Here is a 27,852-nt window from a genome sequence, read left to right on the forward strand (position 1 = left end):
TAGCTATGCTCCACCCATAGGCTCTCAGTGATGTTCTCCACACAGTTGTCTGCTCTCATTTCTGCTTATCCAGTGCTTTGTGAGCTGGCGGAGTGGAATTCAGTGCAGTAAACCTGTTCCAGTGCACTGTTTAAAAAAAAAAAAACAAAAACAAAAAACCCAAAACAATTTAAGCTCTGCTTAGAAATATTGGGATGTATTTGAAAATGCCTGCCTAGTTATGTAGGTTCTTAAGACCTCTCCAAATCTGATGATGTTTATCTGTCCTTTAGGAGTACATGCAGTTCCGTACAGTAGGCACCAAGACGAAGATCTGCAAGCTCACACTCCGCTGGCCCTGTCCAATGACTTTTGCTGCCAAGGGCCGTCGCAAGGTGGAGGCAGAAAACAAAGCAGCGGCACTAGCCTGTCAGAAGCTTAAGGTAAGTACACATGGCTCCTGCATCCCATATCTAATGTGTCTATGAATTACATGTCTAGGCTCCTAGCACCTGCATTCCCATATTTGAGCCTAGTGGGGTGATGCCTGAAACTTTCTGATCTTTGACTTTATGCTTAATAAACACATATTTCGGAACCTTAGGATTCAGTCCAAACTGCTGTTGTACCCGTCTAGTGTCTAATCTGTGATGACCCCTTGAAGGCTGTTTTGCTTGTTTTGAGCCCTCGCAAAGTGGTGTGTAGGAATGACCCTGGAAGTGTTAGCCTGTTTGCTTGGCCACCTTGCTGCTGTCTACTAGGACAGATGATCTTCTCATTCTTGTAGGTGGACTAATCCAGACACATTGCTGCAATAGTTTCACTGCAGACTCTGGAGTCAGCAGAGGGGAAGTCCAAGAAATAGTGTAGGACTTATTATTGAATTGGCGCAACATACTAGAACTATAGCAAGAGAGTTAACAGCCCTTGCAAGAGGGTTTTGTCAGATACAATTGTGGCTGCTCTTTCCTTGATGGGTCTGTTTTAAGACCTTCTTGTGAGCGTTGTGTTGGGGGCAGGTAGCAGCTGGCTCCAGTGCGTCCATTTCACCAGAGCTGAGATGGGATCATGTCTTGTTTCTTGCTATAGCAAAAGCAGGAAATGACGGATTTGGGATATGGGGTAAGGAGTTTGCCTATCTGAACACGTAGGACCCACATGCTCCATACACCAGCACTTCATGTGCAGCAGTCTTGTGTCTGACAGTGTTGTTTGCCTCTTCCTTTGCAGAGCCTTGGGTTGGTGGACAAGAACAACAACCCCCTCAGCCATGCTATGTACAACATGACTTCACTCCGGGAGCTTGGTGAGAACCAGAGGAAACCCTGCCACATCAAAGTCCCCGAAGCAACCCTGCGCAAGATTGAGAACTATCTGAATCATGTAAGGCTTGCTCAGCTGTCTGAGAATCACCTTTGGCTCATCCCTTTTAACTTCTGGAATTGCACATGGCTTGAAAGCTTTGTCACAAATGTTGAGGGAATTCATGGCTTGATAGTTTGCCACAAAAACTAATTGGTCTCTGCTGATTCTCCTTAGGGGAATGGAGACCCTTTCTGGGCAGTGGGCCTTCTCTGTATGCATCTGTGACGTTTGTCTGCATTATTTGGTTTGGGATGTTATGGAGTGTAGTTTTGGCTTGCTTATAGACTATGTTGTAGGCTTATGGATTCTGCCTTGTGCAGGCATTGGTTCCATTAAACTCTGGCTGTGCCTTGTCGCTTTACAAGGACCAGGTGCCAGTACTTGCACATTTCCCTTGGGAGTGTCTCGCAGTATTGTACCTTAGTGGTAGGTGCAGGTCCCCAGGCACCTGGTGGTGCTTTCACCCAGGAGATCCCTCTCTCTGGTGGACCAGCAGTGAACAGACACCCATGGGAGCTGAAGCAGTGCCAAGACAGGGTTCCTTAGGAGCATTCACTGTCAAGGCAAGATTTAGTGCTAAGGTAAGATGAGGTTGAGCATAGCTCAGGTACAAATGTGTGTAGCTTTAGTGAAGTCCTTGAAAATAGTGTCTGTGTTTTGAAGTTGGCAAGTCACTCTTGGGCCTGAACAGTAAAGATCTCGGGCTATCTTTACAGTATCTTACAGATAATGTAAAGTAAACGAAGCAGTAGTGTATGTCCTAGAAAGCTGAGACTGTGCCTAAGACAGCAGCCACTTCTGCCTGACCTGCTCTAAGTGACTGAACTAAGGGCTAGAAAAGTTAGAAAAACAGCAGCATCTCGAAGGAACTTGGTCTGCCTCCCATGCTTACGCGAACATGAGCTGTCACACCATGTGTGGAAGGAATGGCTTTGTGACTGAGTAAGGCTGAATCCAAAAGTACTGGTTTGTAGCTGAACTTGTAATCCTGCGAACATCTGGGCCAATTCTTTGATTTGTGTTCTAGATGATTCCTGACCTATTGTTGCTCCTTTTAGTGCTTCCTGTGGGATGTGGAACTTCTGTTTTTTCTTTTGCCAAGACAGAATATTTCTGGCTTAGCTGAATGCTTATGTTTTGTGCAAGTTACGTGTCTGGGCTTCCTGAGGGAGAGAAGGGCGGTGGTGTAACTTGATAGTTTCCAAAAGTTGTCTTTGAGGGGCTATTGCATCACTTGCACGCAGCATAGCCACTGACTTGGAGAGCTTAAGTTACTGTTTTGTGCCTGTCAGTTCAGGCATCAGCGCTAATACCCCTCTTAAGATAGCGGGTGCAATGAGGAAAATGCAGGGAGCTGTGCAAGTTATTTCTCACTTTAAATAACCATAACCTCAATTCAGGATAAAAGTGGCTGAGTTACCTAAAATCTGAGGAGACTTTGGCAAAGCTTCATGGTCACTGCAAAGCCAGTCTGGCTGAGTCTGTTCCAGGCACTTGTTTCTCTCTGCCCTTCTCAGGACTGATACTAATCTTTTTGTCCCTGCCAACTTTCTCCGTCTCTCCCAGTATCCAGTGGACATCAGGGAATCCAGGCCCCGGATTGCCGATGACATGATGAACCTGAGCAAGGAATCTGGTGCGATAAGTGATGCAATCACAGGGAAGACATACATTCCCATGTTGGAAGCAGAGGAAGTGCGCCTTAGCCAGAATCTCCTGGCCCTCTGGAAAAGGAGAGGATCCTCGTGGCAGGAGAGCCACCCACTGCCAGTAGATCCTCACAAGGACACCATCCTATCAGCCATCGAGCAGAACCCTGTAGTGGTAATAGCAGGAGATACAGGCTGTGGGAAAACCACGAGGATCCCTCAGCTCCTGCTGGAACACTACATCCTGGAGGGACGTGGTGCCCGCTGCAATGTAGTGATCACCCAGCCAAGGAGGATCAGCGCCATCTCGGTCGCCCAGCGTGTGGCACAGGAGTTGGGTCCCAACATGAGGAAGAACGTGGGCTACCAGGTGCGACTGGAGAGCAAGCCACCTGCCAGGGGAGGAGCCCTGCTCTTCTGCACCGTGGGCATCCTGCTGCGGAAGCTGCAGGGGAACCCCAGCCTGGAGGGTGTCAGCCATGTCGTGGTCGATGAGGTCCATGAGCGAGACGTCAACACTGATTTCCTGCTCATCCTGCTGAAAGGCATCCAGAAGCTCAACCCTGACCTGCGCCTGGTCTTAATGAGCGCCACAGGAGACAATCAGCGTTTCTCACATTACTTTGGGGATTGCCCTGTGGTCAAGGTGCCGGGCTTCATGTACCCGGTGAAGGAGTACTATCTGGAGGAGATCTTGGCCAAGCTGGGCCGGCACCGACACCGGCATTATGAGATCAAGGTGGGTGTGCAGTGTGGCGTTTAAGCTGTTTCCCTTGGATGAGGCACTGCCTTCTGGCATATCAGCAGGGGAGAGTTTGGGCCTGGAAGTGGTCCCTCTTTCCTGTGGTTGTTGGACAGCATTTGTTTAACTTTAATTCCATGTCAACCCTTGTGAGGTAAAGTCAGCTTAACAGAATCCCAGAGTATTTTGATTAAATGATGGATAAAGATGACTTCAGATTTGGGTCTAAGTTACTTTCGTCCCTCTTTAACCTGAAGCTTGTTTTATGTTTGAGTAAGCTAACAGCTCATTGTACTTGTGTATGTATATACACAGGTGCAGACTCGATTGTTTGCATACTCTGTGCAAGCCTCATCTGAGACTAGGATGGTTATGTCTTACTGCAGTCTGTTACCTAAGTGCTCGCCATCCTGCATGACTGAATTCCCTGATGACTCCTTTTTGCAACCAGTCTTACTGTTCCTCTGGAAAAGACCCTTCAGACCTGTAGTCTTTGCTGTGGTTGTTCTTACTTCTGTTGTGGCTCACGGAGTCACAGAACTGTTCAAGTTGGTAGGGACCTTTAGAAATCATCTAGTCCAGGTTGCTGGACTAGAAGCTGTCAGCCCATTTCTCCAGCCTCTAGAGGTCCCTCCCTATGGCTGAGCAACCATCTGGTGTATCAGCCACTTCTCCCACTTTTGTATCATCAGCAAACTTGCTTAGGGTGTCCCATTGCCTTCAGGGCAGTGTTTCTGTTGTGGCTAGGATTTTTATCTGCACTTTTTAAGCTGGCCTGATAGGTACATCCAAATTGCTGAGAGATAAAAAAGCTGCTGCTCTATGCCTGGTGGATTTGAAGTCCCAAGTGCATGTGGCACAGTTTTGTCCACAAAAATTTCATGTTAATTTTTGTTACTTGCTGGGTGCTGTTCAGTAGAGGTACACAAAACTCAGTTAGCTTCCAAGTCTGGAGAACGGGAAAGGGACTTTATATTCTCACTGCACAGCAGACGAAACTGGCAGTAGTTGTGACCAGAGCAGGTTCCAGATGGAGCCAAACCCAGGCTCCTGAGGTTCCTGGCTCCTAGTCCTGGGCAGGCCGTCCAAGTACACGCATTTGCTTTCTCCAGAAGATGCTCTGGGAGGCTGTGTGCCTTTCTGCTGTCTGCTAGATTGTGACTCACTTATCTGCATGTGTCCTGTTTTATCCAGCAATCAGATGATGAATGTGTCCTTGATCTTGATCTGATCACTGACCTGGTACTCCAGATTGATGCTCACGGAGAACCAGGTAGGTTCTGCCTGCCCCTTTGCTCTTTTTTCTTTTGCTGGGGAGGAAAAAATGAACCCTGGAGAGGCCAGACCCTTTGCAGAGAAAACAGGATGCTGACCCGACTTCTGCAAGGCAACCTTGGATTCCTGTTGAACTGAGTGGTCTCGAGCAGTGTGGCATGAGCTAATTCTGGGTCTTTGGCTAAGATAACATCTGAGTCCTCAGTGTCTCAGTCTTAAGTCTCCTGAGGTACCGCTGTTCTGGGGTGAAGGGCAAGACTTGTCTGTGCTCCAGCATTTACAACCTTGAGGTGCACAATTTAGTTATTTTTCTGTATTGGAGACCTATCCCTGTTAAATGTCTTAGCCTGGGAGTTGATGTTTTTGTGAAGAAGGCAGGACTATCAGATGACTTCAAGAGTTTTAAGTGTTTCAGAGCTAGCAGAAGGTATTCATCCTCAAACTACAGGTAGCCTGGTTTCTTTCTGGCTTTAAAACCTTGCCCTAATGAGCTCACAGAAGCAGATATAGCATAGCAGGTATGAAGTCTAGACAAACGTTCCCCTGGGTCTGACTTCCCATAATGGCTGTATCTGTCATTGTTCTTGATGAGTATGATGCAGGTTTCCTTAGAGATCAGCTGGCGGGGGGCATCACAGACCAGGGCCCTACTTTTCTTTGGGTTTCTTGGCCTAAAGGTTGCTGTGGACTTGGGGAAATAACAGGTGTCCCTTCTGTGCAGCAGAAGCAGTTTCTGTGTCTCCAGCTGCGGAAGAGTGCTTGAAATTCTAGGTTGCTTGTTTTGAACTCTTGCTCCTTTTCAGGTGGGATCCTCTGCTTCCTCCCTGGCTGGCAGGAAATCAAAGGAGTGCAGCAGCGCCTGCTAGAGATGCTCGGATCTCAGAACAGCCGGTACCTCGTCTTACCAGGTGAGATGGCAGTGCCAGACCTTTTCTCCCCAGGATTCAGGGGAATGGCTAGGCCAATTGACTCGATGAGCCCCTTCAGCAGTTGCAGTCTGATACAGAGCAAGCTTGTATGCACTGATGTACGTACCTATTGTGTAATTGTGCGTGTTAAGCACAAATAACTCATCCTAGCAGAGGCCATCTAAACCTGTATGTGATCAAAGAAACTGGTTTCCTGTTTGCCTCCAGCAAATCAGAATCGGGCAAGGAGGAAACAGCTAAATTCTGCATTGCTGTAGCTGCATGCTGAGCCTAAATAGGAAAGATCTTCAAGCCCTGTTTTGCAGGATGGAGATGTACTCTGTAGCTCAGCTTTTATTAGTGAATTTAACATTCTGTATTCCAGGAGGGAAATTTATAACAAAAGCCAGTATTACTCTGTGAGGCTGTAAGATTTTGGGGGTTGGTTTGGTTGGGGTTTTTGTTTGTTTTTTAACAGCCCTCCCCATTCAGTGTCAAATAAGGCCAGCCAGGAGCACAACTTTGAGTGGCTCAGTTGCTAATAAATGCAGGTGTTCTTTTGTGAAAACTGCATGTTCTTGTGCTCCCCTGCTGTTCCATGTGGTTGCTGGGAATTTCTCCGCATCACTGATCTGTAATAGGGCAAATATGTGATATAGAAGAGTGACAGGCCCTTGCTGATAACCATTTTTGACCAAGTGAAACCAAATGACAATGAGGATACCCCATTCCCCTGCCCCATTGGTCTTTTGAAAAGGGGGAGCTGCAGAACTGGACTGTGGCAGGGAGTGGGACTTCTGCATGGGGCCCAGGGATGTTCTGGTCATGCCATTAGCCTCTCTGGGGTGGGAGGTGACCAGAGCTCCTGCTGATGTTGAGCCGTAGGTTGAAGCAACTGAAATAAGGCCTTCCCTAATGATGTGTGGAATTTTTATTTTTTTTTCCTGGGGTCTGGCTGGCAGGAAACTACTGACAATGAACATTTACAAGTGGTGTCCCCATTTCTAGAAGCCGGAAGTGATGGTACAAGAAGGCTGACAATCTCTGCCCACCTTGGCCTTGTACTGTGAAGCAGCTCAGCAGGGCTGGACTGACTCTGGTTTTATTTCCTAGTGCACTCCAACATCCCCATGATGGACCAGCAAAACATCTTCCAGCGGCCTCCACCTGGTGTCAGGAAGATTGTCCTGGCCACCAACATCGCTGAGACCTCCATCACCATCAATGACATTGTGCATGTGGTGGACAGTGGCACGCACAAGGAGGAACGTTATGACCTGAAGACCAAGGTACTGATGCTTTCTTGCCTCTAAGTGTATTTGGGATGTACTGGAGCTAATGGATGTTCTCAGAGGAACATTCAAGATGCCATTAATGGGATGATAGAGCTGCTTCCCATTTGGCCCCTAGGGTACTGGCACTGTGTCCCTGTTTGGGGACAGAGTGTTTGCTTTTACCAAGCTCTCTGCCAGGCTCCCCGTCGACTTCTGCTGAACAGGCAAAAAGTCTGGTGTCTTCAAAGAAATTTAAGGCCAATCCTGCTCCCTCCCATCTCTCTGTTACACCATCTATACCATCCACCATCTGTAACTTTTCCATTTGCTTTCTGCCTTTTTCCATGATTTCATCGTAAATCTCTTTCTAGCCAAAGCAGGGCAGCTCTGATCTATTAGGTACTGCTCTTGTTTGACGCTATCTTGACCCCAGTGCCATAGCTTGTTAGTCAGCTTTAAGGGGAGGGGGCTTACACTGCTCTCAGACCACGTTTCTGGTGGTGTTGGGCCCAGCGAAGGCTCTTGTGTGTATGCTTTCGTAACAACATGAAGGCAGCTGTGCCACTGTTGCTCTTGGAAGAAGGGATTCTGGCTGTATACTTCTGCCCCTTCCCCTCCCAGTGCTAGAACATCTTACAGGGCCAGGTGGCAATTCACACCTTGGAACAGTTCTAGTTTAAAAACAATCTTTAGCGGGGCAGTGGGATGAGCCCCTGGGGAGCGCAGTGGTGCGGGGCCGAGGCAGGTGCCCAGCAGATGGCATCAGGGTCTCATCTGTGCACTGAGCGGCTCAGGCCTTCACACTGCTGCCTGCTAGAGACTGGCACTACAAGGTGGAGGAGGGTGGGAGAGGTTTTCCTTGCCCTTGAGCGGGATGGTTGATCAGTCGTGAGGAGTCTTGGGCATCTGTGGACGGGATGGAAAGCTGCATTTAAACAGGACAGAGAGCCGTGAGAGCATTCATGCCTAATTCTTCTTCTCCTAGGTGTCCTGCTTGGAAACGGTGTGGGTGTCCAAGTCAAATGTGGTGCAGAGGCGAGGGCGTGCTGGCCGCTGTCAGTCGGGATTTGCCTATCACCTCTTTCCTCGCAGCCGCCTGGACAAGATGCCAACTTACCAGGTTCCAGAGATCCTACGCACCCCACTAGAGAACCTGGTGGTTCAGGCCAAGATCCACATGCCGGAGAAAACAGTAAGCACAGTACATGCCTGCAAGACTGCAGCCGACTGAACCAGCAGGATGTCGCCTGCTTGGTGCTAGTTCCAGAGATGTGATTTGACCACAAACATGAGTAGGGAAAACCCAAGATGCTGATGACTTTTAGTTCTTGCTTGCCTACGTGCAGTGCTGTCTAGGGAAGTTAAGACCAGGAAATGTATAGATTGCTTCGATTACAGAGTGTGTCTAAAAGACTCTGCAAGAATGGAGAGGACTGAGTTTATATCCCTGTAGGCAAACAAAGAGGGAACCGTGTTGCAGTCTGGGGCCTTGGGGCAGGGCAGTGGGCTCCCAATGGCTCTCCCACACTTCTGTATGGGAAACATGTCCTTTTTTTTTTTTTTTTTTTTCTTTTCCCTTCCCCCTGCTGTGTTGCAGGCAGTTGAATTTCTGTCCAAGGCTCTGGACAGCCCTGACATCAAAGCTGTGGATGAAGCAGTGATCTTGCTGCAGGAGATCGGTGAGCTAATGCTCTGTCCTGGTGTGGGTGTGATGGAAACATGTTTGCAGTCTAAACGGGGGAAGTGGGAATTGGCACAGGATCCTGCGGGACAGACTGGGCTGGATTGTCCCCAGACAGGGGTGTCAGCTGATAGGGACTTCCCAAACCACACATGTTGTGGTGCTGTTTTGTTTCCCACGCTGCTTTGCTCAAGAAGTGGGTAGAACTTCCCAAAGTTTAAAACAAAGGCAGGGGGATGACAGAGAAAGAAGGAAAGTTGTGATCTGGAGTTCATAGCTGGGGTCTTGTTGATTGTCATCTGGCTGTTACAGCCTTTTCTTTGGCCTCAGGTCAGTCAGACCTGGGAGGTTCTGGGTGCTTATTGCAGGCACCTATCCTGTGTGCCTCTTCTGGAGGTTGCACTAAATCTTGCAAGCCTGGTAGGCGGGTTCTCCTGGCAGCTCCCCAAAGCCACCAGCCACACTTTGGCCCCGTTCGGAGCTGATGGATGCGCCCTTGTGGGCGGCTCTGTTGCAGGAGTGCTGGACCAGCGAGAAGCCCTCACCACTTTGGGCAAACGCCTTGCCCAGATCTCCACAGATCCTCGGCTGGCAAAGGCCATTGTCTTGGCATCCATCTACCGTTGCCTCCACCCTCTGCTCGTCATCGTTTCTTGCCTCACCCGGGACCCCTTCAGCAGCAGCCTGCAAAACCGTGCGGAGGTGGACAAGGTGAGGAGCCTCTCCTAGAGGAGGGTAGAAAGCAGGTAGGGAAGGGGCTGACACATCTGTCTGTCTTCCAGGCCAAGGCTGTTCTGAGCCGGGAGAGTGGGAGCGATCACCTTGCGTTTGTCAGAGCTGTGGCAGGCTGGGAGGAGGTGCTGAGACGCAGAGACAGTCGTGCCAGGGATAACTACCTGCAGGACTATTACCTGTACGGCCCCAGCCTTCGCTTCATCAATGGTGAGTCCCAGAGGCTTGCTTCTCGCCTCTGTCCCCTGAAAAGGGTGAAGCACTGGTGAAGAACGTGGTGCAGAAATGGGGTAGACTGGGCAGGTGACTGCTGGACTGGGCGCAGTTTCTGGCTTTGGCACTCGTGAGTGCAGGCGTAGCCCTGGGTGACAGGGAGGCCACAGGCAGGACGGGTCTCCTGTCCCAGCGCCAAGGCTGAGCCTCCAAATCCAGAGCTGGTGCTGCTCTGCTGAGGTACTTTCATTCAGTGGGGCGAAGGACAGGGTAAATCTCATTCCCTGGGACTGTCTCCTCCCTGTAGGCCTTGTCAAGCAGTTCTCCGAGAACCTCTACGAAGCCTTCCTGGTGTCGTCCCCATCTGACTGTACCATGCCATCGTCTGTATGTAACCAGTACAGTGAAGAGGAAGAACTCGTCAAGGGGGTCCTTATGGCTGGGCTCTACCCCAACCTCATCCAGGTACTGTCTCCCCGCTCTGCCATCGCTCTCCTGGGCTTGTTGGTCGCTACGGGTAGCATGGGGAAGTGTTGAGGTGCCAGAGATGCTTGTGCTCTCTTGGAGTGTGTGTCCTAGGCGGGCTGACTCCTTGTGCTTCTGCCTGCTGCTCCAGTGCTGCGTCCCTGGGTCCCTCCTTGGGAGTAGTTGCCCCCCCCCAACCTGTGCAGGTCCATGCTCGGGTTCTTGTAGCTTAGTCTGGGAGCCATCGAGGTGGCGTCTTCCTCCTCCTGTTTGCTGCCTTTGCATGGTGTTCGGTGACTGCCAGGTCTGGTCATCCCACATATGGGTTCTGCTAACACAGCGGAGCTTCTGCAAGTGGAGGAACATACTAGCCTCTGCACATTTAGGAGAGGCGGTTGTGGGGAAAGCTGGGCTGGCTGCTTGTGGGCCGTGCCTGCCGGTTTTGCGGGTGTTTGAGATGCTCCTCTCCTTTCAGGTGAGACAAGGCAAAGTGACCCGTCAAGGGAAGTTCAAACCCAACAGCTACGCGTATCGGACAAAGGCTGGCACTGTTCTGCTCCACAAGTCAACAATCAACAGGTGAGTGACCTATGTACTTCTGTGACCTTGGGAGGGTGGGGACCCCACAACACGCACTTCACGGCACCAGCTGGCTGTGCTGAGGACCCCAGCACTGCCTCGGACAGGTGTGATGGTACCGGAGTACGACATGTCTTTGCCCGTCGTTGATGAAGCTGTTCCCCTGTGCAGGGAGGCATCCAAGCTGTACAGCCGCTGGCTAACATACTTCATGGCAGTGAAGTCCAATGGTGGGGTGTTTGTGCGGGACTCCTCCCAGGTCCACCCGTTGGCTGTGCTGCTCATGACCGACACAGATATCCACGTCCGAGGTGAGTGCTGCAGCAGCTGCGGGGTTGACGCGTCCTCTCGTGCCGCTGCAGGCTCCTCCTGCTGTGCCTGACACCCCAGGCACCCCCCTCCTACAGCTGTACCACTGTCTGAGGGGCTGCAAGGTGGCTACACCTGGTCTCTGCGATGGGCGCTGCTTCTTCCCTTGGCCAACTACCTTCCTCTGCTTTCTAAGCCTCTTGCTTTGGACTGGGTCTTGTTGTAATGGGGCCATGAAGGCAATGATTTGTGAGCTGTTCTCAGCCGCAGCTCTCCAGGGAGACAAGGAAACTAAGGCACAGGCAGGCTGAGTGAGCAGGCTTGTGCCTGGAGGCTCATCCCTGGGAAATGAGGAGTTGGGCTGGTCTTCAGCCATGGCTGGTGCGTGGGGAGGAGCGAGCCCTTCTCCCCGCGGGTGTGTTGCTTTAGCCTGTGGGTTTTTGGCAGTGCTGCAGTTGGTCTCTAGCCCTTGAGCTCACACGGGCTGTGTGATCAGTCACCTCCTGTGGGAAACAGGGGGAGGATCCCAGTGTGATGGGTCAGAGTGCTGCCTGGCTCTTGTGGGAACTGTCTGACCCAGTTGAGTCCCCAGACTCTCAGCTAAGACGAGCATGGGGAGGACCTGCGCTGCCTCTGGTAACAGTGGTGGAGAGGGCCGAGTGGCCAGCGCAGGCTGGAACAGGTCAGCACCATTCCTGCTTCTCACCTCCTCTCTTCTTCCCACTAAGATGATGGCTGGCGAGCAACAGTCTCCCTGACAGACAGCGATCTCCTGGTGCTGGAGGGAGACTCCTACACCATCCGCCTCCTGCGCGATTTCCGTGTGTCGCTCTCCAAGATGGTGGAGACGTGCCTGTGCTATGAGATGGCAGCCATCCCTGGGGACCTGCACCACCAGCACAGCCAGCTGCTCGACATCCTGGTGGATCTGCTCAAAGGCCCTCCTGGCAGCTTTGGTGCTTAGGCAGAGCTGGAGGATTGTGTGGGGACTTGTAATTTGTATAAAGATGTTCACAAATGTTTATTTAAATAAAGTTCTATTTATCCCTTGTGAAGTCATCTCTCTCCATCCTAGAAGATTAATGTTGTCTGAATCTCCTGCTGTCGGCTCCGTGCATGGTCACCGCGTAGGAAGAACCAGCGCAGTACCGCCTGGAATGGACTGGAAGTGCCGATGGACCCTGACGCGAGCTTCGTGGGCACCCACCTCCTCCGCTCTTGACAGCGTCAGTCCCTGAACTGGAAAGCAAGGACACAGCGGCTGCGGGCCCTCCTCTGCCCCATCCCCACAGGGCCGGGCTGGAGCAGCTCTGGTGCGAGAGCTACTCCGGGCTCAAGAGGAGGACGGATGTCTTGGCTTTGCGGCTGTGCCTGCTCCGGGGGCCGGGGCCAGGCAGAGCGTGGATCCAGCAGCTCTGGTGCAGGGTGGTGATCGATGTCGTCTTCACTCTCCCAGCGCTGGGTGCCCTGAGGATGACGTCGGAGGGGAGGAAGCCCTGAAGGCGCCGGATGAGGGACGTGACATTCCATGCAGGATCTCCGAGCCTCACAGTGGGGCCCTGCCACCCCACAGCGCGAGCGCAGTTGTGGCGTTACGAGTGTGAGATGTGACTTGTCGTTCCTGATCTGCCTGTACTTTTTGTCCTCTTGCGTTGTTGTTATTATTTTTTTTTATTATTTTTAATTTCTTGTTCTCCCTACGTCAAGGAGGCCGGATCCCTGTAACTTGTGCAACACAGGATGTGATTGTAGATGCCAGTCTGCCTGTGAGCGCTTTTTCCTGCGGGAAGCCAGGAGCATAGGCACAAAATTCTTTGTTTTCTATGAACAGGGACCATATTTCTGTGGAAGGAGGATTGTGACAGGCACAGCACTAAATGAGAAATCTGGAGTTTAATCCCAGTTTTGCCTTGGATTCCCTGTCAAATGAAGACAGTGACCTACCTCACAGGGCTGTTGTGAGGCTTCGTTATTGTTTGTAACGCATGTGAGCCCTTGGGCTGGACAGTGCTGGAGAGGAACAGGTACTTCACACTCGGTTTGGAGGCGGTGGGCTGTAGCTAAAGGGTTGTGCCCTCACGGGGTGGAAGCGTTGCGGGGCTGCGAATGGTGCTGGAGGGAGAGGCGGCTGCTGCTTTCCCCAGCAGCTGAGCAAAAGGCAGTCGCAGGGCCTGGGATCATTTGTTTTTATTCATGGTTTCTTACACTCTTTGTATCTGAAATCAAGGCGAGGTTTGACCGCGCCAGTGCCAGCCAGGGTGCACTCCGCTGGGTAATGGAAGTGGCAGAAACCTGACAGCCGAGCGCGGGTGCGAGGCCGTTTCTGCACACGGGAACGATGGCAAAGGGGTTCCTGCCCTGGCAGCGTCCGCCCCATGCTCCAGACAGGAGCCGCCTTCCTCGGGGGCCACTGTTTGGTTCTCCTAGTTGTTCTCTACTACGATTTAGTTTACTCGTCATGGGCTTTAATTAAATGGAGCTGTGGTCTCTGCCACCTGAGCTGATGTACTGTTGTGGGGGGGGGTGTGGGAGCCCCCTGGCTCCAGTGGCTGTGGGAGAAAAGCACAAGGGCGGGGGGCTAAGGGGGGGCTGGTGGCCAACTCCAGTGGTGGGAGCCAGGGCTGGAGGCGTTTCTGGTCCTGAGCCTCCTGGCTCTGCTCCCTGGGGCCGTGGTGGATGAGGCAGCACGGGGCCCTCGGCATCCTGCAGCCTGTGTTCATGCAAAACTTTTCATCTTCATTTCACTTGCTTGAGGTTGTCACTATTATTTGACCAGTGTTTGTTTCTTTTGGCCTGTATAATGGGCAGTATGGTTTTCCCTTCCAGCAGGTTTAAAAAAAAAAAAAAAAAAAGACAAAAAAAAAAAAGACTAAGCTATTGTCTAAATGGTTCAGAACTAGTGTGATATTGGGATACTTCAGTGGCTGTTATGTGATACTGGATCTTTTTACAACATAGATTAAAGACAATAAAAAGGGATAGAGTAGTAACTGCCTCTGTCCTCTTCATTCTTTCTTTCCTATTCATTTATTTTTAATAGCTGAGTGAAGTCTGAGGCTTGTTATTTTCTTGTTGCTTGTTGTGGGGCTGCTCTTCCTCAGCTGGGAGTGGTGAACCTGCTCTCAGTTAAAGCCTTCAGGAGCCAGAGGTGAGCTGGGGGGGGGTCACAGCCATCCCCCCAGGCAGCTGTGGGCCCAGAGGCACCAGGAGCACTTTGGTGCTGTGTTTCCATGGGGGGAACCATGGCAGCTGTGGGAAGCGGGATGGGAGCTGGCTGCTGCTGCTCTGGGCATAGGGATGCAGGTGAAGCCTCTGGAGCTGGCATGGGGCTGTGGGACAAAACCCGGGCAAGATCATGGCTGTTTGGGCTCTCAGGCCAAGTCGAGCCTGGGTGTGGAGCCTGAGTGCACATCCTTCCCCAGATAAGGTAGAAAACCTTTCTGGTTTTAAGAGCAGGCAGGGGGGCAGCTGCCTCAGGGCCCCCCCCCCCCCCCTCTTTGTCACAGTTGTGTCTGGTACCTTGCGCTTGCCCTGGAGCTGGGCCTGGCCACTGCTCAAAGAGGAGCCGAGCGGGATGGGGAGAAGGAAGAAATGCCCAGGTCAGTGCCAATCCAAAGGGTGTACATGCCAGTGGCTCTGCTGGCCGGCTGTACCAGCCATGGTGCTCTGTTCACAGGCACCAAGGGCTCACTTTGGCCGGGGGTGGGGGGGGAAACAGCAGGTGCCTGGTGTCAGCCTAGCACCCCCCTCCCTGCTGAGCCCAGGCAGGGCAGGGGGCCCCTTGCCCCTGGTTGAAGACATCAGAGACAACAAAACTCCTTCCCCTCATCTTTCTGCATGGCTTCCTCTGCCACCAGTAGGACATCAGGTACCACCCCCCCTCCTGGGCCCAGCCTTCCCAGCCTCCCCACAAACTCACACCCATGCTGAGGAGGAACATCTAGAAGCTTTATTTCAACCCTTTACAATAGTAAGAATCACAACATCAAATCAGGAAATGTTGCTAAGGAGACGACAGTCTTACAGCCCCTTGCAGGAGGGCAAGACAGAAAGGCAGAAGCAAACCGGTATGAATTCACTCCAAGGTAGGAGGGGCTCTGCCCCAGCCCCCCCACCCACAGAGCTGTTGTCTCAGGCCTTACATCCATGCACTAACCCCCCCCCCCTTCCCCCCCCCCCCCCAGCCCTCGCCTCCCTCCCCTCAGTACCACCCCACTACAGTACAGCTACAGCCATGTCACTTGCCCCAGCAGCCAGCGCTGGCTGCACCCCCTCCTCGCGCAGTGCGGTGCACCCACTGGCACAGAGGAGACGGTGCTGCCGCTGAATAATCCTATAACACAAAATAATAATAATACATCACATTTAGAGAACACTTTACACACTGCTCACTCCTCACAACAACCCAGTGAGGTAAGTAATATCATCCCCATCTTCTAGATGGGGAAACTGAGGCAGAGAGGTTAAGTGACTTCCCGAGACCACAGAGGGGGCCGAGCACCAGGATCAGCCCTCCTGGGCCCTGCGCCCCAAGCCCTTGTCTCCAGCCGCGCTGTCCTCTCGGTCCAACCCCTCCACACGGTGATTTCCCCCACTATGTCATTACTTGTTGTACCTATGTTACGGGGTAATTGAAGCTGCAGGCAATGCTGAACGCTGGGGTGGGATGATCACAATGGGTGCAAGAGCGAGTCTCGTGTCTGATCTCTTACTCTAGACACCAGCTGGTGGCCAGCGAGACTCGCGAGAGGGAGATTTGAAAGGCAAAGGCTTGCTCTAGCTGGATTTCAAGTGGTGAGGAGGAAGGAGAGCTGGAGCATGCTTTCCACTGCTGCCTCCTGGAGCAGTTTTCCACCCCACCCGCAGGCTGCTCCAGGCGAGAAGGGATTTTCGGTGATGTTTCTCCCAAGCCTGGAGGCTGTTGACCTCCCGACAGCTATGGCCACTCGCCCTTTTGCAGGGGCAGCATTGAACAGCCATGACCAGCTCAGGAGAGGCTCGGCCACCCCCTCCTTCCACGTAGAGGGAGGACACAGGAGCCCCTGTCATGCCCAAAGATGTCACCAATGTCAAGCTCCTGCCCTGTTCCAAGAAAACTAGAAATTCTGCCTAAACAACACAAACACACGAGGGTCCTAGAGCCCCATTCACACACCGACACTATGCAGGGGGACAACAGTGAGGGTCAGCATAGAAAACTACATTCAGTTTGCGGTCAGGACTCCGACCCAAGGGGAGGGGCGCGCTGGGGACAGCAGCAAAGCTGCTGCGGCTCCCGGCCTCCTGCTCCTGTGGCCTCAAGCCCACAAAATTGGTTACTTGACTGTACTTCTTGTTTAACAGTATAAAAAGCCCCGAAGTAACTGTATATACCACTGATATGCAGGGAGACGCCAGGCTCCAGCAGACAGGACAGCAGCTGAGCAGCCCAGGCCATGGGGAAGCCACCTGCTCCACCAGAGCACAAATGCTGGCAGCCAGGGAGGGACCCCAGCACCTGCCAGAAAGGAGCTCCCACCCAGCCCTTCCCACTGCACCACAGCCCCTGCCTGCAGCACCGCATCCCCTGCCCGCAGCCTGCACGGCTTTCTCATCACTTCAGCAGCTCAGACACCTCCAAATCAACGCTCAACCTGACCACGAGCTTAGGAAAGGTCTTTGCTAAGCATCTTGCCCAAGGCAGGAGCAGGCTCTGGCACGCCCGCAGCCCGAGTGTTGCCCACGCTGCCTCTGCACCCCATCCAGCGGGGACTGAGCCCACCAGCTCCCAGCTCACCAAAGCCCCCAGGCTGCTCTGGCCACCCCAGCCCTCCCCTCTCCCCCACACTGCCTTCCCCCCGGAGCAGACTTACGCCAAACGCAGCTGCAGAGAAAGCCAGGACCCACGGGAGGCATCTCGGGACAGGAACGTGTACATTCAAGTTGCATCTAATTCAGACCACAACTCATTTTTCCCAAGAGCATGTGCTACCTCTAGCCCTAGATCAAGCCAACAGCAAACGCAGCTCCTTCCCTTGCTCTGCCCTGCTGGGCAGGCACTTAGCCAGCCAGCAGCTTCTTTGTCGCCTTCATTTAAGGTCTCAGCAGTAACCAGCTCACTCCCACCTCTCCAGATAGATAGGAAACTAAAGTCATTTTCACCACACATGGCTCTCTTCCCAGACTAGCAATATGTACAGCCGTTTCCTTAAAATAAAATTAAAAAAAAAACAAACCCACAAAAACCAAAACTCCGTATTAAAACTGAAGCTGTCCTAGAAAAACCACACCAAACTAGTGTATCCGGATTTAGTTTGTCAGCTAAACACAGGCACAACAAGTGTTAGAGAAAGTGGCACAGAAGCACAGGTCGGTTGGTTAGTGTTCAGCTGAACCGTGTGAGAGTCTGGGAAGGTTTGTGCATGTTCAGAGACAGGCCTGAATGCCGCTGCAACCGTATGCAGACATGAAAGCCTTATCCAAGACTGCCAAGCAGTCAATAAATCAGATAAAAGCAATGCAGGGAGAGAAGGTGGCATTACTGTCCCTTTGCAGGGTCTTAGGGGTTTGCTTGCCTTTTTATTTTTTTGCAATCTCAGAAGATAAAGTGCAATGTTGCCACTTGCCTTCCTCCTGCAGCACCTGAACCAAGACGAGGACCCGGCTGCCTCCCTCTGCCCAGGCATCTCACCCCAAGAGCACTCAGGGCAGAGCAGCACGAGAAACCCGAGATTTCAGCTACCACCTCCTCTTTGGTTAACCACAAACGCCACCGGACTCTGCCGTCCACACCTCTGGCTGGTTCCCTGCCACTGCCCACCGGCACAAACAAACTTCCCAGCTTTCCTGCCCGGCCGGTGAGGCCAGAGATCGGCTTCAGCGCCCTGCCAGCCAGCATTTTGTCTTTCGCAGGCAGGGAAGCAGGGCTCCACGCACACCTCATGGGCACAGGACCCTCTCGACAGCTCCTGCCTGCCCTCCCGCAGCCGCCTGCGCAGCCCTGCCTGCCCTGGCCTGGAGCAGATCCGACATTACTGCTCTGGGAAGCACAGCCCCTGCCTGCTCCTGCTGAAGGGATCAGCCTGCTCTCCTCTCAGTCCCTCTCCTCCAAACTTTCCCTCAAGTGTTGGAAAAAACCCAAACAAACAACCCACCCAAGATTGACAAGATCAAGCTGGTGTTTAGAATTTAGCAGTAAGAGAAAGAAGGAAGCATCAGCGAAGGGGCAGTGATATATACCAGAGGGCAGCATGCAGGTGAACGGGTGGTCGGAGGCAGCACCATCACAGGCCACTGAACTGGGGCTGGAGGGGTTCAAGCATCACAACACAGCTCTGCTCTCTTGAGAAATGAGGTTTCCGACCCCTTCCCCATCTCCAGCTCTTCTCTCTGCAGAGCTGGCCACACACGAGGAGAGCGAGCGGGCCCGGGGGGTTAGTGCTGGCTCCTCCAGGGACGGCCTCGGCAGCGGTGAACGCGAGGCCGCGCAACAGCAGCACGCACAACACGAGGGCAGGGAGCGACCGGTTCGGCCGCCTTCCCTGGTTTGGGATTAGGGGAACATGGCACAGAGGGGATGGGAGAGGTGGGGAGGAAGAGGAGGAGGAGGGAGAAGAAAAGGAAGGGAAGCACTGGGAGTTTTCTAGGGTATATATAACCGCCCCTTTCAGGTGCAAATCTGCATTGCTTATTTAAATTTGTATTCAGAGGAAAAAGCACTTATGAAACTAGCAGACGACTTTGATGCAAACTAGTACATTTTAATGCCATTTTATTAGAAATCATGCAAACTTTAATATAAAAAATACAAGTGCAATAAGAATCTTTGTGTGTAAATACAGATTCCGGGTTATCGTGTCATTGTCGGCTTCCCAAAGAAATATTCCCACAAGCATGAGAAGCTGCAGGCTTCCCTCTGTCCCCTCCTTGAACAGCACCCCCTTAGCACAGGCCTGGTTCAGTTCACTTTGATCCCAGTGTTTTGTTATTCCACTTTTTTTTTTTTTTGCTTTAAATTAGTTTGACGACCCAAGAACACTTTTTTTTTTCCATTTATTTACATTTAATTTCTTTAGTGTCATTTGCAACATGAAACGAGGAGCTCACACCTCAAAGAGTAGGTCAATCTCCTTCCTAGTCAGAGCTGCAACTCCCTGGCATTAGAAACCTGCCTCCCCTGCCCCAGCCAAGAGCTCTGCCTCCCTCCCAGCCCTCCACAGACCTTCTGCTATCCCTGCCTCACGCCCAGGGTGAGAGGCAGCTTTTCCCTTCTTCCCCACCTCAGCCTCCCACCAGACTTGCTCAGCCTGACGATACGGTTACCCATACATCAGCCTCTGTTAAAACAACACACACGCACACCACAGACCTGCTTTTGCCTCGGAACTCACGGCCTGCGTTAACCTGCAACTCCACCGCGAAAGCAGCCTCCTGCCTTTCCTCCAGACCTCAGGCCCTGGCTGAAAAAAAGGTAAAATCCCAGGGCTTTGGCTGTGCAAGTTAATAAATAAACCGTCTTTGCCTTGCTAATGTGCAGAAGGTCCTAGGCATCCTCCAGGGCTGGTGGTTTGGCCCTGCAGGAGGTTTTACGAGCATCGATTCAACATGTCTCGTTGCAGTCAACACAGGCTTCATCTGATCTGTTACAGCAAGTTTTCCTTTAACACATTCTTGTGCCTTTCATTTCAGACATGGCTTAATCCCATGAATTTGCTCCATCGTTTTAAAATATTAAAAAAAAAAACAACCAAACAAACCCAAACAACAACGAAAGAGTTACAATTGCTGGATATGTCAATAAGAAGCCAGCACTGCAGCAGCGGTTAATGTCTCTACTCTCCTACGGTTAGGAAAAGAAGGAAAGAGAAAAGGAAACTTAGCATGGGTTTGTAGCACAATAAATCATCAACACATCGTCACAAAGAATAAAAGGTTAAAGTCAACAGTTAAAACAGCCTAACGTGTGTGTATAATATATATCATCATCAAACAGGATCAGCAGAAACTGAAGCGTCAAGGAGGAAAAAGTTGGGTTTTTTTTAAAAAAAGACAGAAAGAAAGATCACAGCTTATCCCTATTAACTCTGGCCTGGCTTCAGCCACCAGCAGCGTCGGTGTGCTCCCACCCAGCCACCCGCCACCCAGGCTTGGTGTGCGTCTTCCCACTGCTTGGGACAGCGAGGCACAGCCTGGAAGTCACTAGATGCCCGTCCTCGACACATGACACTAACGCCCACTCTAGTATCCCCCTAAAAGCAAAAGGGACGAGGCGTGGAGAGGGAAGGAAGCCCTTTCCAGCCAAGAAGGGACCACCAGAGCCCGGCACACTCGGGCAGGGGCGAGCCTCCAGGATGCTTCGAGGAGTCAGCGTGGCTGAAAGGGACGCTAGCCCTGCTAAACGCTGTCCCCTTCCCATCTAAAGCCAGACGCCGGGTTAAGAGAGCCAAGCTGCGTTACTCTGGGGAGCACGTGGGAGATGGGGCTGGGAGGGGTCACAAGCCTTGCTGAGAAAGCGCTGCAAGGGGAGCTGGCTGTTGCAGCGGTGACAAGGAGGCGACTGAGCCCAGGCTCTCGCTGACGGATGTGCTACGCCAGGGGGAAGTGCTGCTGGAAAGGTTGGGGGGTTTGGAGACGACGATTTCCGCTCCGTGGTCTGTTCGAGCCTTGGCCTTCTCACGGAACGTCAGCTTGTGAGATTCAATCTGCAGCGACACAAGGGCAGGTGAGAAGGGGGAGGGCAGGAGGAGGAAAGAGGAGGAGGAGAGAGGGGACAGGAGGGGAATGGAAGACGATACCATAATGTCATCATTAGATGCCTGGAAAATAAAAGGCAATTTTCTGAATTAAAAAAAGGCAGAAAAACCCTACAGACATCGATACAAACAGTTCAACGTTCAGATTACAGCGGTGTGACCAGTGCCCAGGGGCGGCTGCTCTGCCCTGCTGCAGTGCTCTCCCCAACCCACCCGGCAGAGTGCGTAGAGAGAAGGCGCAGGCACTTACTTGTTTCTTGTATCTGAGTCTCGAAGCTCTGAATTTCCCTTTGGTCACCACCGCTCAGGGCAGTGGGCACTGCCGGCCCTACGCCATTCTCCCGCATCTCACTGCCTGCCTGGGCCGCTGTCACCTCTCCGTTCTGAGGGGCTGGCGGGAGCTGCCCTGGCTCCACGCTCCCCTCAGCCTACAATGAGACAACGGGGTGGGGAGGACGACAGGGACGAGTCAATAGAAGATGGGGGGGTGGGTGAAGTGCGGGTTCCCAGAGCCCCCTCCGCCCTCCCCAGCTGCCGAGACACACGCAGGGACGAGGGGGTGTTCAGAAGCGGGGAAGCAGCCACTCTGCTCCCCGGGAAGCCGCCGTCCTGACCAGCTTTCCAGCTTCTTGCAGTGCTTTGGTCCCCCGCAGAGCCATCGGCCCCGCACCGCTCCCTGCCAGCTCGTCCGAACACGGGCACCATGGGCCCGACCACAGGGTCCAGAGCCCAGCACCCTCTCCCCAAACACATGCCTGTAATGCCCTGGTGACAGAGGAGAGCCAAGGCACATTGACAGGACTAAAGCAGAGCGCTACAGGGTCAAAAGCAAGCAGGTGGTTTGGCTACATTGCAGTGAAGCAGCCTCCGTTATTTGGGGACACATTTATATACCAGACCCAAAGAATACACAGCGGATCCCAAAGCGGGAAGACCAAGTTTGCACCAAGGACCTCATCCTCACTTGATGCTGGACTATGAACTGAGAGTGCAGTCTTTAGAGAAGACCCTGTCCTGCTCTTTTCTCCCACAATAGCTGGTCATCCCACCCAGAGTCACCAACTTCTACTAGCCTTGGAGAAGAGTGAAGTCCTACTGCCATTAGGGGAGAGACTAATAGGCTGGTGGGAGCCTGCTGAGAGTACTGCAGAGTTGCTTGGAAAGACATTCAGCCACCACCAATGCTGCAGGGCACAGCAAGCAGAGAAGATGCCATGTTGGACAAAGCCCAGCTCCGGGAAGGGGCAACCCATCCAGCCAGGACATCCCCTTGCTGCCACGTTCAGTAGGGAAGAGTACAGGGAGGGGGTGGCACCCTCTGGTCCAAAGCAGCTCTGCTCTGATCCCGTGCCCTTGCCCCACAAAGTCTCATCTGCAGGGAATAAGGCTGCTGCAGTCTTCTCAAGACTAAGTCAGGCCCTCTCCCTGCAGCCCAGGTAGCAATGCGAGACAGCCGTGCACTGGGTCTGGACCTGCTTACTCAACAAGCAGCAAAACCACCTGGCCTTCCTTTTGGGGTCCAAATTCCCATCCATGAACTGAGAGCAACACTGATATCTTGCAGGAACTACAGAGACCTGGATGATCCCCACACCTCCATGAGAGCTGCAGGGGGTAGCTGAGCCAGAGCAGCCAGCCCTTTTGCATGTGGGTGCCAGCCCCAAAGTGCCACCTGCCCCTGCTCTGACAACAGCACTGGCTGAAATCTGTGGGACACAACAGGGAACTGATTTGGCCTCTGTATTGCAAGGCTGAATATTAGAGCCCCCAAAAATACTGGATGAGAGCGTCATCAACAGAGGCTCTTCGCACCCATGGAGATGGGGGGAAAATACTAAAAAAACCCCAAACCAAACCAAAACAACCCCCACACTAATTCTGAACAGGTAAGATTTTAGAACTTCAGTGAAAACCCTAGTTACCAGCAAATAGCACTGGTATACGGACTAGACGCTCCAGTAAACTGGAACAACCAGGCACCATTACAGAAAGTTCTCCATCCCTACCAACACACCAGCAGCTTCTCTAGTTCCTTTCAGCTTTTCACTGAGCCCCGATTTGCCAGGCTGAAGTTTACATAAAGGACTGGAGAGAGTCCTGGTATGTCCCCAGCAAATATTCTGGCAGTCACCTCTTGCCTTGTTTTAATGGGGGATGATTAAGCACATACTAAATATACTTGTGAATTCTGCTGCGTGATCTGCTCTTTAGGCCAGGGATTATTTCTTTCAAATTCACAAGGCATTTAACACAATAGCTCGAGCTGGCTGAACTCTAAACCCTTCCACAACACAAAAGTGCTCAAACAAAACAATGCTGGGACAACCAAGGGAACTCAGTGTTTAGAAGGGGTTTCTTCTCCTCCGTCTGTCTATCCTGCTGGGGGCAAAGACTAAGTCATATTTTAACAGTTCTGATGCCAGAGCACAGGATTGTTTTCTCCACTTCCGGCACTACCAGCCAATTCAGAAGCAGTGGTGTTTCACATAAAAGCCCCAGCACTAGTGACTACCTAAACATAATCCCTGGCACTGCTCTAATCATTATGTGGCGTGATAGGTCAAGCCCACACATCCATCACTTGGTCATTCAAGCGGGGGTAATTTCCCTCCTCTCAGCACAGATGTCGCATTGCTGTAGCAAGACCTGCAATTTGCAGAGCCGAGGCTGGGGGCAGTTTATGTTCTCATGGGGAGAAGCACTGAATCACAGCAACGAGAGCGCAACAATCTTTTCTTATCCTCACAGAAAGGGCCTTTGGGCTGGGCTGCAGTACAAGTTAAGGGCTGAAAAGTGCTCCTGAGAGCTGCAAGGTGCTATCTCCCAGCACAGAGCACTTTGATCTCACCAGCTTTACCAGAGGGAAAAGTGGGAAAGGGCCACAGGCAGCTTCTCTGACAGGCTTATAGCTTACAGAGTGATCCCTGCTCTTAGACTCTTAGAGGAAGAATGCAATGGGGCAGTACAAGCCCTCTGAGTAACACCTAGCAGGGAGCCCATTCAGGCAGGCCACTGAGGTGGTTCATAGCTCTCTCTCCTCTTCAACTCATACTTACTCCTGGGGTTCACAATAGAGCCTATAAAACACGGCTATAAAAGGCTGGGGGTGGAGAAGCTGCACTACATCAACAGCAGGACAAGAAGAACCAAATTTAAACCCTACCCTGATGTGCCAGAGCTTGCTGCACCCACCTTCACGGTTCCTCCCGCGGGCAAGTGTCCCACATTGTCCAGAGAACCCACTTTCGCTTGGGCCTTCTCCTTGAAGTTCAGCTTCTGGTTCTCAATTTTGACATCTCCTCCCCCTAGAACAAGATTGTGTAGGAGTGAGTTTATTAACGCTTCCAGAACAGCCCCACCCGAGTTCTGTCCCCTTCCCAGCCACCACTGAGGAACCACTGGAGACCCAATGTACTTTGGAGGTGGGACAGGAACAAATAATACCTTCTCTTTCCACTTAAGGTTCAGTTTAAAAACCAGCAAGATCAAAGTTGGTGATCTGCACCTGTACAGGCCAAGCAACACTGCAAAGCAAGCAGGGCTACACGGCAAAGCCCTAGAGGTACCCTCAGCTGGGGAACTCCACAAGTCCAGACAGACAGGCTGGAAGATATCCGCATGCCAACTGCCTCACTGGATCTGATCGTGAATCTGGCTCCCCTAGCAGAGGTGTGAAATGCCACTTCCACCCGATCCCACGCCGGTGCATTTTTGATGGCTAATACCAGCTGCCCACTCCTATTCGCGTCCCTTGCCAAGGTCTCTGCCAGGTCAGCCCATCTACGTAGTCGTCGGTGTCAGGACACGTTCTGCTCCTTTTCGTTAACTGCCTTCCTTTGTTTGTTACCCGTTTCTGCTCCTACTCCATTGCTGGCAGTTGTTTGACTGCCTGGACCGACAGCTCCCTCCCTGACACACAAACCTACATGCCACTGCTTGAACTACTCAGGAGGCAGCCATGCAGGCGGGGAGAAGCCAAGCATGGGAACTGGATGGACATCAGGTTCAGGAGAACCTGAAGGTGAGAAAAACTGTACCTTTCCAGCAAGATTTTCCTAGATTTAGAATACTGCAGTTCCCATTAATTATATAAAACTATATGTACAGTCCACATTCCAGCAGGTTTCTCAAAAAAACTACTTAAGTATTGCTAAGCACAACTTCGCTTCCCAGTGACATCATTAAATACTCAGTCCTCAGCACTCTGGAAGCTTGGCATGGCCAATGATGGGAGCCAACTGATTTGGTCTAACAAAATCAGTTAAAACATCTGACAACAGATGGATGGATTATTCTGCTTTAATCAGCCCTGGACAAGAGCAGTTATTGTCGCACACAGCTTGTTATTACAGAGCACTGAATAAACAGGGGTCATGTTTGTGGCACCTCGTTCTCAAAGCAGGGGTGCGTTTTGAGGCACTGAACCGTGGTGCTCGGTGTATAAGATTGGACTGCTTTCAACCTAACAGGCTGGCAGAAAGGGTGCAGGAAACTCCCAGGAGCAGACAAAGACAAGCTTGTAGTATTTGTTTGCAGCTTTGGTCAGTGAACTTCGTCCCTTGTGCATGGATCTTTGACTGCCAGTTTTCCTGTGCAGATAAATGTCCTCAGATACAGACAAACCAGCAAAAGTCAGTGAACTGACCGTACTTCAGGATGTTACAAAGGTACAGTTCAAACAATCTGCCTACAGCCACAGTACCTTGAACTCAAGATTTGCCTATGCTCCAGCTGAGCATTGGCCTTGTCATTGCTTAGTTAGGAAAACAGAGATTTGCAGGAATTCACACAGGGTAATTGCTGTGTTCTCGGTGGGGAGCAAATAATTCCTGCCCACTCATCCCATAATATGTCATTAAAGACCCAAAAGTGTTATTAAGACAGGAGCTGCTACTGAACCAAAGGCTAAAAAGACCCTTGTATCTGCTTTGAAAAACCAGAGGGAAGTTACTTTATCCTTTTATAGCGCACATATGTTCAGAGAGCCCCAAAGCCCTCTGTCAGCATGGATGAAGCTTCCAGACTCCTGGAACAGTCATGGTAAGTATCCACTTCCCCCCCCCCCCAATAGGGAGGAAAAAGAGAACTGAGTCAAAGCAGTGGACTATCTTCACAGGCAAGATGAAATCCCACATCTCCTAATTCCCTTCTCTGCTCATGAAACCACCAGGAATTGCTAAAGAAGCTAGACATGACTTCTAGAAATACTCCCTGAAAGCAACAACCTCCTTAAACTCTTTCAGTCACAATCCAGGACTGTACTTAAGTGATGTGCAATATCTACAGACAAGTCATGAGGAAATGGTAAAATTTCTACCTGGCTTATGCTTGATATTTGCTTTAGAGCCACACTTCGAGGACACTTTGGAAAGGTCAACTTTCTTGTTCTGGATCTGCACCTAAAGAGACAAAAAGAAACAACTCAACACAGAGAAACATTTCCTGTGAATCTGAAGGCCAATACACCATCTCAAACATCAGGTCACACTTAATTCACCTGCACCCCTCTTCCACTGTATTCTATTTTCATATTGATTTCCCAGCCACTGTGTGCCAAATGCTATAGTTGGCTTTAGCATTATTTAAAGGCCTGCACAAGCCAGAAGTGGTTAATGTGAGCAGAGAAAAACTGAGACCAGATAAAACTAACAGATGGACAGTAGCCAGAAACGGGAGTCTTGAGTTCATGGCACATCCATGGAATACAAAAGCACTTCGGAGAAGGACCAAAAAAAGCCAATCCCATTGCCAAGTTCCCCAGACTGTTTCTGCCCAGCGCTAGCTCTGCCTCTGAAGACACAGGCCATTGCCCGGGCAGCTCCAGTCACCAGGACAGATGTCATCTCATGGTTCTACTCAGCCACTCTCTTGCTGTAGGGCTAGAGAGACATGCCACCAGCTCCAACTTTTTCTCTCTACCACCTTCATCCATGTGCAGACTGACCCATGTCTAATTGTCAGGCTTTGTTCACAGCCTCCTTGCAGTGATCTTTCCTCCCTGCTGAGAACAGGACATCAGGAAGGATCATCGTGCCCAGATGGAACAAACTGCTCGAAGAAGCTATTCTTCTCAAAGACAAAACGCTGGGAGTAGGGAAGCTATTCTCCAGTATTATTTCCTTTAACCTCATTCTACCAGTGACTTGGTACTGGCATACAAAACCTTCAATGAAAAAATGTTCAGTGATGCAGTCATGAAATCATGAGATATTCATGACTCGGTAAATGACCTTCTTCCAAGTCATTGTGTTTGTGGACTTCAATTTGAATTTGGGGAGAAGTGTCTTCTCTGGGGTGAGACAAAGGCAGAGTCAAAATGTCACAGGTTTTATGTCTTTTTGCTCAAAAAATATTTAATCTCCTACATTTGGACCAAGTGCATTGTACAGAGTCCCATTTCTGACATCTTTAAAATTTCTCCTGCAGCTCCAGATAGATGAAAAATTCCTCTATTCCAGAATGAACTTCTTGTCTGACTACTTGGAGATCTTTCATTTCATACAAACAGGGTAACTTACACTGGAAGAACTTCTGGTCATCCCGTCTAACCCCCTACTAAGTTGATATAACTTTCCATGGCAAAAATCCAGGGTTTTTTGGTAGGAATGTTAAGAGGATCACCTCTCTCAATCGTGTCAGCAATCACCAGCTGGCACCTATGTGCACAGAAAGTTCTGCTATAGATCATCTCGCAGAGAAAACGAAAGTATTTCTTTTTGAATGTGACAAGAATTCATTCCCTTACAAGCTACTCTAAGAGCCTGTTGAGAATTATCATGATAATTGGCAATGCATCTTTCTCAGGAAGCATGAATCCTCCTAGTACTTGTGAAGAGGGATGAGTCAAAGCCCTGATGTCTTGTTTGTTCAGAATTAGAACAGCACAGTTCAGCCTCCTGCTACGCTGTTCCATGTTCACATACCCTGAGTCAGTGACACCAGAAAACTCT

At 51.2% G+C, this 27,852-nt stretch overlaps 2 protein-coding genes across 16 annotated transcripts in view; one reads left to right on the forward strand and one right to left on the reverse strand.

Moving 5' to 3' along the window:
* The window catches only part of DHX30 (DExH-box helicase 30), a 41,977-nt gene extending 27,816 nt beyond the window's left edge, over nucleotides 1-14,161 (forward strand). For all 5 annotated transcript variants that reach the window (XM_049798229.1, XM_049798227.1, XM_049798224.1 and 2 more), the window contains 14 exons: nucleotides 273-422; nucleotides 1,210-1,362; nucleotides 2,911-3,732; nucleotides 4,930-5,008; nucleotides 5,814-5,918; nucleotides 7,032-7,207; nucleotides 8,178-8,384; nucleotides 8,790-8,871; nucleotides 9,391-9,584; nucleotides 9,656-9,815; nucleotides 10,126-10,283; nucleotides 10,759-10,862; nucleotides 11,034-11,173; nucleotides 11,900-14,161. In XM_049798229.1, the coding sequence (XP_049654186.1) occupies nucleotides 273-422; nucleotides 1,210-1,362; nucleotides 2,911-3,732; nucleotides 4,930-5,008; nucleotides 5,814-5,918; nucleotides 7,032-7,207; nucleotides 8,178-8,384; nucleotides 8,790-8,871; nucleotides 9,391-9,584; nucleotides 9,656-9,815; nucleotides 10,126-10,283; nucleotides 10,759-10,862; nucleotides 11,034-11,173; nucleotides 11,900-12,135 (2,766 nt within the window). In that variant the 3' untranslated portion in view covers nucleotides 12,136-14,161. The remainder of the gene's footprint in view (nucleotides 1-272; nucleotides 423-1,209; nucleotides 1,363-2,910; nucleotides 3,733-4,929; nucleotides 5,009-5,813; nucleotides 5,919-7,031; nucleotides 7,208-8,177; nucleotides 8,385-8,789; nucleotides 8,872-9,390; nucleotides 9,585-9,655; nucleotides 9,816-10,125; nucleotides 10,284-10,758; nucleotides 10,863-11,033; nucleotides 11,174-11,899) is intronic.
* Nucleotides 14,162-18,889: 4,728 nt separating this feature from the next.
* The window catches only part of MAP4 (microtubule associated protein 4), a 160,399-nt gene continuing 151,436 nt past the window's right edge, over nucleotides 18,890-27,852 (reverse strand). For 9 of the 11 annotated variants that reach the window (XM_049798007.1, XM_049798004.1, XM_049798001.1 and 6 more), the window contains 3 exons: nucleotides 26,220-26,301; nucleotides 24,095-24,207; nucleotides 18,890-20,851 (listed from right to left, as the gene is read on the reverse strand). In XM_049798007.1, the coding sequence (XP_049653964.1) occupies nucleotides 20,642-20,851; nucleotides 24,095-24,207; nucleotides 26,220-26,301 (405 nt within the window). In that variant the 3' untranslated portion in view covers nucleotides 18,890-20,641. The other 2 variants (XM_049798003.1, XM_049798002.1) reach the window with 2 other exon arrangements.

This window comes from Accipiter gentilis, chromosome 4 (genome assembly GCF_929443795.1).
Source record: "Accipiter gentilis chromosome 4, bAccGen1.1, whole genome shotgun sequence".
Lineage (NCBI taxonomy): Eukaryota > Metazoa > Chordata > Aves > Accipitriformes > Accipitridae > Astur > Astur gentilis.